This window comes from Saimiri boliviensis, chromosome 12, assembly GCF_048565385.1.
Source record: "Saimiri boliviensis isolate mSaiBol1 chromosome 12, mSaiBol1.pri, whole genome shotgun sequence".
Classification (NCBI taxonomy): Eukaryota; Metazoa; Chordata; class Mammalia; order Primates; family Cebidae; genus Saimiri; species Saimiri boliviensis.
This window is the reverse complement of record NC_133460.1, coordinates 116,377,031-116,389,050: the sequence shown is the minus strand read 5'-3', so window position 1 is coordinate 116,389,050 and position 12,020 is coordinate 116,377,031. Positions and strand designations below refer to the sequence as shown.

The 12,020-nt window shown below is 51.0% G+C and overlaps 1 protein-coding gene across 2 annotated transcripts in view; it reads right to left on the bottom strand.

The window, feature by feature from the left end:
• Positions 1-12,020, bottom strand: part of INPP5A (inositol polyphosphate-5-phosphatase A) — a 220,314-nt gene that overhangs the window by 154,475 nt on the left and 53,819 nt on the right. The window contains exon 1 of one of the 2 annotated variants that reach the window (XM_074383137.1): positions 6,733-8,366. The exons of the other annotated variant lie outside the window; for it this stretch is intronic. Coding sequence (XP_074239238.1) covers positions 6,733-6,801 — 69 coding nt within the window. The 5' untranslated portion in view covers positions 6,802-8,366. Of the gene's footprint in view, positions 1-6,732; positions 8,367-12,020 lie in introns of those variants that run through there. 2 annotated transcript variants of the gene reach the window in all.

Genomic DNA, 12,020 nt, shown 5'->3' with positions numbered 1-12,020 from the left:
GGGGCTCCACTCTGAAGACTGTCACAGGGACGTGGCGCACAACATGGTCTGTCCTAGTCAAGCCCGGCAGAGTCCCGGGGCCCCACACGGGTGGTAAGTCGGGGAAGGCCCTGTGTTGCTCCAGCCTCCATCCCTCCCAGGGAGGAGATGGCTCAGTCAGTAACCCAGCTCCAACAAGCAAGACGGTGGCACCTTTTCACACCTGCCCCCGTGTGGGGCAAAGCCCCTTCGCAGGGAACTACAGGACCCGTGCTTTGCGGAGCATGAAACGTCACGCTCACACATGGGCATTTCTGTGTGTCTGGGGTGGAAAGGAGAGTGGCAGGAAGGGGCTTTTACAGGGTCAGTCACAACTGTCAGGACCTTCAGGAAGCACTTGCTACAGCTGTCAACAGAAACCCTACCCCACGCCACACGCATGCACACGCACACACACACACATGTACACACACCAGGAAACTCCAGCCCCGCCACAGAGGCCCAGGCCCCAGGAAGCTCCCGGACAGACTCGGAGGAGGCAGGTGCAGGCCGGAAAATGCTGCTGCTTGAGAAGGGACAGCCCCGCCGCTCTCCCGCCCTGACGGCTGCGCTGGGCCCCAGGCCACCTGGGCGCTCCTACGGGCTGCGCCACGCTGGCAAGGGCAGCACAGCTCTTCAAACCCTGGAGTGGGGAGGCCCCAGCCGAGGCACCAGGCCAAGCACTCGCCTGTGTGGCTCGGGCCACCCACGTTCAGGAAGCACCCCAGCTCCAACAACGCCCCCCGTGGGGGCAGAGTCAGCGTCTAACAGGGTCCAGTTTCCATTTCTCCAGGAAACTAAGATCTAGAGATGCGTCACACAACAACGTGAGTGTCCTCAGCACTACGGAACTGCACACTCCAAAGTGGTTAAGCTAGTAAATGTAATGTTGTGGGGTTTTGCCACAATTAAAAACAATAAACAAGGCCCTGCCCCCACTCCCATGGGGACTAAAGCCCCTGCCCTGGTCTCAGCCTCCGTGGCTGTGGGCATGGTGCCAAGACATGCAGGTCGCCCGTGCAGCTGGGCCCAGACTCCACACCCACGCAAACACAACAGCATCACAAGGCTGGCCACACGCCAGGCACGCTCCTCCCTTCGCTGGCTGACAGGTCTAAGAATCCTAAAAGGCAGGAAGACTGAATTTTAGATAAATGAAACAAGGACCACAGACCACAGGACGGAGCTGAGAACACCTGGCTCCAGTCTTCAAGGACACACAACCCCGGCACGCACACACACACACACACACAAAGGGACAGAACTGCACACTGCAGCGCCGAGGCCCCCCCGTGCCATGTCCAGGGACTCCTCATGGGACCCACGTAACCACCCCCGCAAAAGGGAAAGCCATCAGCCCACGCCGCCCAGCAGGAGGGGAGGCCATCGGCCCACGCCGCTGTCCCACCACTGAGGACCCTCAGCCCACACGGACAGCCTCCCTCGGCCCCAGCTCCTACCAGCAAGTCCCCGTCGAGGGTCCCACATCCAGCGGCAGCTGCATGTCCAGCAGCCTTGCCCAGGGGCCGCCCTGAACACCAAAGGCATAAAGGCAACAGCGGACACCCGGACACACTGTTCACGTGAGCGCCCTGCCCCAGCACCACGCTCCGGCCCAGTTCACGGGTCACAACCTCATTTTAATCGTGGACATGGCTTCCCCCAACTTTGACTGTGGATCCACTGAGGTTCATAAGCCCAGATGGTCCTAGAACAGTGCTCGAAACACAGATATCCGTGTTTGTTGACTGCGCATGAGGAGGCACTCAGAGGCTGTGAAACAATGAAACCAAAAGTCCAAGTGAAAGATGAAGCCAAATACACTCCAAAGAAGGAAGAGAAGACACATGCTGATAAAAGACAAGGCCCTCAAGGCCTCCAGCTCTTCTCTGCAGCACACACCCTGCCACTAGTCGGGGTCACTGTGATGGCCGCTGTGCCCATGAGGCCCTGCCCAGGGGGCCCGCATGGCACTGCTGCTTGTGCCTGGCTGACCCTGGCCCCATGCCGCTGCCCCACCAGCCCCCCCCACCCCGGCCTCAGTGACACTGTGTCGCTGCCCTGACCTCCCCTAGGGGACCCGCACTCTCCCCATCCCCTTCCCAGCTCCCTCCTGGGGACCCACACCCTCCCCATCCCCTCCCAGCTCCCTCCTGGGGACCCGCACCTTCCCCATCCCCTTCCCAGCTCCCTCCTGGGGACCCGCACCCTCCCCATCCCCTTCCCAGCTCCCTCCTGGGGACCCACACCCTCCCCATCCCCTTCCCAGCTCCCTCCTGGGGACCCACACCCTCCCCATCCCCTTCCCAGCTCCCTCCTGGGGACCCACACCCTCCCCATCCCCTTCCCAGCTCCCTCCTGGGGACCCACACTCTCCCCATCCCCTTCCCAGCTCCCTCCTGGGGACCCACACCCTCCCCATCTCCAGCCCCTTCCCGGCTCCCTCCTCAGGGATCTCCCTGCTCTGTCCTCATGTCTTTCCAGTCTACACTCCAAAGGCAGCCAGGGTGATCCTCAGAAAACACAAGCAAATCCACCTCCAGGGCCCTCCTGCTCTCTCACAGTAAAGGGCAAAGGCCTTCCAGGTCTGCGCAGCCAGCAGGCCCTGAGCCCTGCCCTCCCTCCACCTGCTTTGCTCTGAGTCTCAGATGTGTGGTCCTCGGGCCTCTGCCTCTCTCTGCAGATTCGCAGTGGCCCCCACACCTTCCCCGCTCGCAGGTCTGGTCAAATACCGTCTTCTCCAATTTTCCCTGGGTGACTGAGCCTTCCCAGCCCAACAGGCGACCCTAACCCAGCGTTTGTCCATTTCGAGCAGTCAGGCTGCAGCACGCTCCTTCCCGGTCTTCATTCCAGCCGGGACTATCTCCAGGAAAAGGACATTTCCCTCTGCAGCCCCTCAGCCCACAGTGTGCAGCAGGGCAGCTCCAGGGGCTGATATGGCAAGAAAACCTTTTCAAGCACTGTCGCGTTCTGGGCAAAGATGCACAAGAAAGAGTAAGACGCCCTTCTCCCCCCAAACCTCCCTGAGTAACAAAAGGCGGGAGAGGAAGAGAAGGATGCTCCTCCAGGAGCAACACAACAGGGTCCGACTCCATCCGTGCTCCTGGGGATGCCGCGGTCACGGGAAGGGAGGATGTTTCCAGGACAGGCGTCGGAGAGGGGATCCTGCCATGCAGGATGGGGCGGAGAACCAGCGGGAACCTGCGCGTCCATCCTGACAAAGGGACTCGGAAAACAAGACTGAAAACGTACCCAGAAACAAATACCAAAATAAAAGAATCCCTGAAAACAAGAGAAAACAGACCAAGCCTAGAAAGAGAATGGGAACCCTCACTTAAAAACGGGGGAAAAGATCAGCAGCAAAACCTAAACACTGGAAAACAGAATCCCCAACGTGCCGGGCAGAACTCAGGTGACAGCAGAGCCCAGAATTCCGAAGGGGAAGACCATGGTGACCCAGATTGCGTCCACGCAGCACAGAACCAGGGGCGGAACAGAGAGTGTCTGTTACAAACTAAGGAAACGCAAGCATCAGAACCTACCGAGTCAGCAGGTGGGTAAGAACGGGGATACCTTCCCAGGCATGGCATGCACAAACCTGCTCTAAAATGAAAATGGACTGTTACACTCTACATTCTTAAAGTTTAAAAAAGTTTTCGTATCCTTCGAAGAATTTTAGAGATGTATCTCTTGCACCCGGAAGTATTTATCTCAAGTTTAGAAGTCCCTTGAGCTTCCCTTCAGTGTCTCTCCTCACAACTTGAGCAGGACTGCACGTAACTGGTGGAGCTGAAGACGGCAGCCAGCAGCACCCGCCCGCCTCGCGGAGCTCCGCACCCTGGCGAGGCGTTTATCTCACGTGGACAAGGCTTCCTTCTGGGCAGTGGAGTTGGAGTGATCTGTATTTTTTGATAATGCATATTCTTAAGGGAAGGGAGAAATAGACCTTATGAAATAACTCTATTTTAGTGGGCAGCACTAAAAAACAGATTGATCCTTAACGTGTTCAGTAGACAGCCCCTAACGCAGAACATCCACAGGAGAGACCAGGATGCCAGACACAGCCAGGCCCACGGCTGCCCCAAGGCCCAGCTCCTCCCATGTGTACCGTGTGCGGCTTCGGAAGGCTGAGGCGGCTGGCAGGAGAGAAATCCCCGAGCACTTCACACTGCTGGGGGAAGAGGCATTAATTGACAAGGAGTACTAGCACTAGTTAAATATTTACTTTTAAAATGCTATATTAGGTCCTTTCTTTATTCCACAAAGAAATTAAACTCCAGATGGATTCAGAAGACAAACATAAGACTTGAAACCTCAAAGGAATCCGGAGAGAAAAGGAGCAAACGGCTGCCCTCCTGGTAGAAGCAGAGCCTTTCCAGACCCAAAAGGAAAGAGGTGGCCTCTGCGAGGTAACACTCCAAACCAGAGCCGCCCCAGCACGCACGCTCAGTACATCTGCGGGCGACGGAAAGCGTTCCCTCTGCGATCAGGACAGGACAGCCATGCTCCTCACTGCCATGAAACAGTGCACAGGGAGACCCAGCCAGGGCAAGGGGGCAGGAAAAACAGAGAAAAGGCACCGAATGGGAAAGGAAGAAGTAAAATTATCCCAGTTCACAGACTACAAGCTTTTATGTGTACAAAACCCTACATATGCCACCAAAAGACTGTTAGAAATAAGGCCAGGCACAGTGGCTCATGGCTGTGATCCCAGCATTCTGGGAGGCCGAGGTAGCTGAATCAGCTGAGGTTAGGAGTCCAAGACCAGCCCGGCCAACATGGCAAAACCCCGTCTCTACAAAAAAATACAAAAAAAAATTAGACAGGTGTAGTGGTACGTGCCTGTAGTCCCAACTACTGAGGAGGCTGAGGCAGGAGGATGGCCCGAATCCAGGAGGCCAAGGCTGCAGTGAGCCAAGACCATGCCACTGCACTCCAGCCTGGGTGACAGAGCAAGACTCCATCTCAAATATTCAGCAATTCAGCAATGTGACAGCATATGAGATCAACACACAAACAAGTGTCATTTCTATACACTAACAATGAACAATCTGAAAAGAAATTTTTTTTAAATCCCATTTACAATATCATCAAAAAATAAAATACTTAGAAATAAACTTAGCCAAGGAGGAAAAGACATGTACACTGAAAACCACAAAATGTCGCTGAAGAAACATTAAGCAAGATATCTATTCCGTGTTCACAAACTGGAATTAATACTAAGACACTGAGACTACCCAAAGAGATTGGCAGATTCAATTGACATCAAAATCCCAGTGACTGTTTTGCAGAAAGAGAAAAGCCCATGCTAAAATTCATATGAATCTCAAAGGAGCCGGAAGAGCCCAACACAGTCTTGAAAAAGAACAAACTGGAGACCTCACACTTCTTTACGTGGACCTTAACTTGAGCTGCCCCAGACCATGGGAACCCACATCGCATCAGCACGGGCTGGATGTGGACCTGGAGTCAAAGGACACTTGGAGCTTTAAAATGCGGCTGCCCGGCTGGATTTCGGACGTGCGTGGCCTGCAGCGCCTTTGCTTTGGCCAATGTTTCCCATTTGGAACGGCTGTATGTACCCAACACCTGTACCTCACGGTATCTAGGACGGAACCAGCGTCGCTGGTGATTCTGCAGGCCATAGGTGGAAGGGACTTGCCTTGTCTCACATGAGACTTTGGACTGCGGAATTTCGGGTTAATGCTGCAATGAGCTGAGACCTTGGGAGGCTATTAGGAAGGCATGATTGGTTCTGAAATGTGAGGACATGAGGTCTGGAGGGGCCGGGGTGGAATGACATGGTTTGGCTATGTCCCCACCCAAATCTGAACTTGAGTTGTATCTCCCAGAATTCCCACGTGTTGTGGGAGGGACCCGGGGGAGGTAACTGAATATGGGGGCTGGTCTTTCCTGTGCTAGTCTCATGATGGTGAGGAAGTCTCAGGAGATCTGGTGGCTCTGTCAGAGGTTTCTGCTTTGCTGTCTCTCATGTTCTCTTGCCACTGCCACAGAAGTGTCTTTCGCCTCCTATCATGATCCTGAGGCTTCCCCAGTCATGTGGAACTGTAAACCCAAGTAAACCTTTTTCTTCCCAGTCTCGCATGTATCTTTATCATCAGCATGAAAACAGACTAATATGGTTCCCAAAAGAATGAAATCAGGAACTGAAACAGATATTTGTACCACCCACAGTCAGCCAAAAGGTAGAAGAAACCCAAGTGTCCATCCACGGATAAATGGATAAAACGTGGGCCATCCACGTAATTCAGCCTTAAAAAGGCATATTCTGGCTACACAACAACCTTGAGAACATGATGCTGAGGAAGGAGAATAAGCCAAACACAAAAAGACAAAAACTGTATGATCTCACTCACGTGAGGTATCTGGAGTCGTCAGATTCTTGGAGACAGATCGTAGATGTTGGTGACAAAGGAGCTGGGGGCGGATGGGGACTCAGTGTTGAACAAGGATAGAGGAGCAGTTTCACAAGTAAAAAGAGACCTGGAGATGGACGGCAGTGACGGTTACGCCACGTTATGAAAGCATTTAATACCACTGAATTGCACCCTTAAACGTGGTTGAGACGGAAAATTTCATACCGATTTTACCACATTAAAAAGGCAGCGGTGATGATCTCCATGGCCACAGCTCCACATAAGCAGCTGAGCCACACGCTGCAACTCTAACATCTGAGAGCTGCGCTTCACTCACCTCACACAAATGAAAACGGAATCCTGAGCCCAGCAGTGGTAAACATGCATCCCACAGGCTCACCCACATGAAACTGAAATGGAAATGAAAATCGACAGTAAATCTCAGACCTGCCCAAAACGCCCAGGGTCACCACGTGTACCACAGACCCACAACACACACCGACACGCAGTCGCCGCATGTACCACAGCCCCTCCGCACGCACCGACACCCAGAGTTGCCGCGTGTACCACAGCCCCACAGCACAAACCACACACCCAGAGATATTACATATACCATAGCCCCACAATACACACTGAAGGATAAAATGCTGGAAACAGAGTAATGAGCAGACACGCAACACACATAGATGTTAACACAATTTTTTAAAATGCTCTGCATATAAAAATATCCCCATCTAACATGTAACACTATTTTTCAACTTTCCCAGTGCATTCCTGAAAATGTGTAAGAAATTATATAATTAATTAAAATTCACACCTGAAATTAAAATATCATATCCTGATATTTGCCTCAAATTTTATCCCACTGAATGTAAGGACCATCACAACAAACCACAATCTCATCGATGAAGAAAATGTGGGCATAGCAAGTTCTCACCACCTGCAGGAATGGGGGAGACGCCTGAGTCCTTGTGGAGGTGCAGAGACCACATCCAGACACCCCAACACATCTCCTGAGCCTTGTGGAGGTGCAGAGACCACATCCAGACACCCCAACACATCTCCTGAGCCTTGTGGAGATGCAGAGACCACATCCAGACACCCCAACACATCTCCTGAGCCTTGTGGAGATGCAGAGACCACATCCAGACACCCCAACACATCTCCTGAGTCCTTGTGGAGGTGCAGAGACCACATCCAGACACCCCAACACATCTCCTGAGTCCTTGTGAGAGAAGAGGGAGGCGACAGCAGCAGAAACACCTGAGGACAGAAAAGGGTCTGTCGCTTATGGGTTCAAATTGCCAGAAAATAAACCCTTGGCCAGCAAAACAGAAGCAAGTACACATGTGTACACACACACGTACAGGGGCCCACAAACAAACACATGCATACACACGCACATGTAGAGGGGCACACAAACACACATGCATGAGCACACTCACAAACACATGTGTACACGCACACACACGTAGAGGAGCCCACACAAAAACCACACATACATGCACACACTCATACATGTAGAGGAGCCCACACAAAAACCACACATACATGCACACACTCATACACGTAGAGGAGCCCACACAAAAACATACATGCATGCACACACTCATACACAAACACATGCACACACGTACAGGAGCCCACAAACGCACATGCATGCACACAAACACAGGCACACATAAGCATACACACATAAACACGTACACACGTACAGGAGCCCACACACACACAATTCATACTCACAAACACATGCACACACATGCATACATGCACACACACATACCGGAACCCATACACATACATGCATGCACACACTGAAACACAGGTACACACATGCATTTACACACAAGTACACCTGTAAAGGAGTCCACCAGCACACATATGCGTTCATGCTCACAAACACATGCACACACATGCACACACGTACAGGAGCCTGCATGCAAACATATGGATGTGCACACACAACACACCCACGTACGCACACACATGCACACACGTGTACACACGCACAAACATGCACACACATACGGACACATGCACACACGTACAGGAGCCTGCATGCAAACATATGGATGTGCACACACATCACATGCATGCACAAACATGCACACATGTGTACACACGCACAAACATGCACACACATGCGTACACACACATACAGGAGCCTGCACCCACATGCATGCACACACAAACATGAATACACATGCGTACACATGCACACGTGCAGGAGCCCACACATGTGTGCACACACACAAACATGCATACATGGACACACACAGACACCTGTAGTGGTGTCCACACACATGCATGAACATGCATAAATGCACACACATGTACAGGAGCCCACACACATTCATGCACACTCACAAACACATGCACACATACAGGACCTGCACACACATGCAATCACACACACACACATACAGGACACTGCACACAAACACAAGCACACACACCTATAGGAGCCTGCATACAAACATCCATGCACACTCACACATGCACACACATACAGAAGCCGGGACACACATGCACATTCAGCCCAAATACAAATGTACACACGTGCACACTCACAAGCACACAAACATGCACACATCTGCACCCTTGGGTGCCCTCTTCTGCCAAGATCAAAGACAAAAATGAAATTTTTGATGTACATATTCCAGAAGCTTTCATAAAATTAGACCCTGCCTACCACAACACCCTTTAACTGAGGACCATTCATCCTGCCCAAACTGGTCTTTGCTCGGCCAGGCCACCACGTTGCCATGCCACGTCCATGTGGCTGTCCCACTGAGTGATGGGCACAAACCAGAGTGACCGGACTCTTTCCCAGGAGCAGCTCTGGCCAGGACTCTTTGGAGGTACGGCCCATGTTTGGTTAATGTAGTTATTTTTAAAACGGCTGAAGGGAGAATAAAAGATAAACACACAAACTAGGTCTTAAAGAAATGCTCAAATTTCAACCCACAGGCCAACCAGCTCTTCTCAACAGTTTTCTCAACAGAAAAAGCAGCACACACCTTCTTTTTCTGTTAAGCACCCAAACATTCTCTTGGTCTCAAAGAAGATATAAAAACTATCAAAATATGGAAAATGTTAAAAAAAAAAAAAGAAGACTAATTCCTTTCAAATGTGGAACTCTATATTTCTGGGAGTCAAACCTAAAGAAAGTAAGTCAAAGAGCAAAAATGCTTTGTAAATAGAGAAGTTTACGACAGCATCATTTATAAGAGGATCACAATTAGAATACTGCAGAATAATACAGATGGCTCCTCAATAAAGACAGTTACACGGGGCACCCACCGAAGAAAAGCAGAGGGCAACATCAAAAACAAATGTGTCGGACGATGAAACATGCTGTGCGGATAGACAGGCTGCCAGTGACACACACCACAATGCAGGTGAGGACGACAGTGAACTACACACTCAGCAACACACACCACAATGTAGGTGAGCACTGCAGTGAACTACACCCTCACTAACACACACCATAATGTAGGTCAGGACAGCAATGAAACTACACATTCACCAACACACACCACAATGCAGGTCAGGACGACAGTGAACTACACACTCACCAACACACACCACAATGTAGGTCAGTACGACAGTGAACTACACACTCAGCAACACACACCACAATGTAGGTCAGTACGACAGTGAACTACACACTCAGCAACACACACCACAATGCAGGTCAGGACGACAGTGAACTACACACTCAGCAACACACACCACAATGTAGGTCAGTACGACAGTGAACTACACACTCAGCAACACACACCACAATGTAGGTCAGGACGACAGTGAACTACACACTCAGCAACACACACTCCATTGTAGGGATGATTCACCGTTACCACACAGAGTGAGCCGGCAGACTCTTCTACACATACACGAGGATTCACTGTTATCACAAGTAGGAAGCAGGCGGACTCTTCTACACATACATGGTGATTCACTGTTGGGAAAACCACTAATACAACAAATCATACCAACAGATCTTAAAAAAAGTCAAATGATTATAGTTCCTGGCAAAGTTAACTAAAGAATTTCAGTTACGGTTGCAACATGTAAGAACTTTGAAAATTTCCAAAATTAGTGCAGACACCAAACCACCGATCCATGAAGCCCAGAGACTATCAAGCAGGATAAATGCCAAACCATCTATACCTAGGCCCATCATATCCCAATTGTAGGAAATCATAGACACAGAAAATCTTGAAAGAAGCAATAAAAAAATACATCTTAGCTACAGAGGAGCAAGGACAAGCATTGAGTGAACCTGTCAACAGACACCACACCAGCAAGGAGAGAGTAGAGTGAAAAACGCGCCCTCCAATCATGTGTGCAGTAGTCATCCTTCAAAACTGAAAGAAAAAGAAACTTCCTCACACAAAACAGTAGGTGTGCCCTGTGAGTCATGTTTAAAAAGTTCTTCAGGGAGGAAAAATGAGACAAGTCACAACTCTGGATGTACTGTAGGAAAGGAAGAATGATGGGGAAGGAGTAAGTGAAGGTTAATTCTTTGTAAGTTAACTGAAAAGTTCTTCTATTAAAGTCAACAACCACTTGTCATAAATTTGCAACGCAGGCCTCCAGCAGGCTTGCAGGGCCCCCCACGCCCTGGCATTCCCACCCCGGGTAATCCTCACCCTCAGTGCAGGCGGCACTCCCACGCCTAGGCTATGAGGCAAAGGTGAAAGGGCCTGGCAGAGTAAGGAAGTACCATCTCCAGTTGATCTGAAGTTAATCAAAAGGGGGCTAATCCTGGGTGGGTCTGGTCTTATCAGTGAGCCACTTCCGAGTGAGTCTAAAGGTCTGAGGCCATAAGCAGAGGGCAGTCTCTTTCTCACGGGCTCTGGCGCAGCAAGAAGCCACGAGTCCTACAACCATAGGGAGGGGAGATCTGCCGAGTCCCTGCGGTGGTCTGAAAGCAGGCCCTGCCCCGTTGGGCCTCCAGATGACAGTGCAGCCCCCTGAGAACACGCAACCTGACTGCAGCCGTGGATACCTGAGCCGAGGGCCCAGCAGCTGAGCCTGATGCCCACCCTACAGAAGCATGAAACTACAAGCAGATGCTTGCTTTAAACCACGACATCTGCGGTCACCTGTTATACAGCACAGAGTCACACGTGTGCCCATATGATGACTATACACATCTGTATCATAAAATAAAATAAATATTAGTTTAAACATGTACAGCCAGGCATGGTGGCTCATGCCTGTGATACCAGCACCTTCGGAGGCCAAGGCGGGCAAATCACCTGAGATCAGGAGAGCGTGACCAGCCTGGCCAACATCGTGAGACCGCATCTCTACTAAAAATAGCTGGGTGTGGCACGTGCCTGTAGTCTCAGCTACTCAGGAGGCCGAGGCAGGAGAATCGCTTGAGCCCGGGAGGTGGAGCTTGCAGTGAGCTGAGATCGCACCCCTGCACTCCAGCCTGGGCCACAGAGCAAGACTGCCTCCAGAAAAGAAAACTTGTTTTTCCCCACTGAGATTTTGTTTTGGTATAATGTCTACAATAAGACTCCAATTTAAAACTTTACCCTGACAGTTAACAAACTATCTCACAATGGACTGTTAAGCCGTCCGAATCAGCCTGTTCCTGACGCTGCT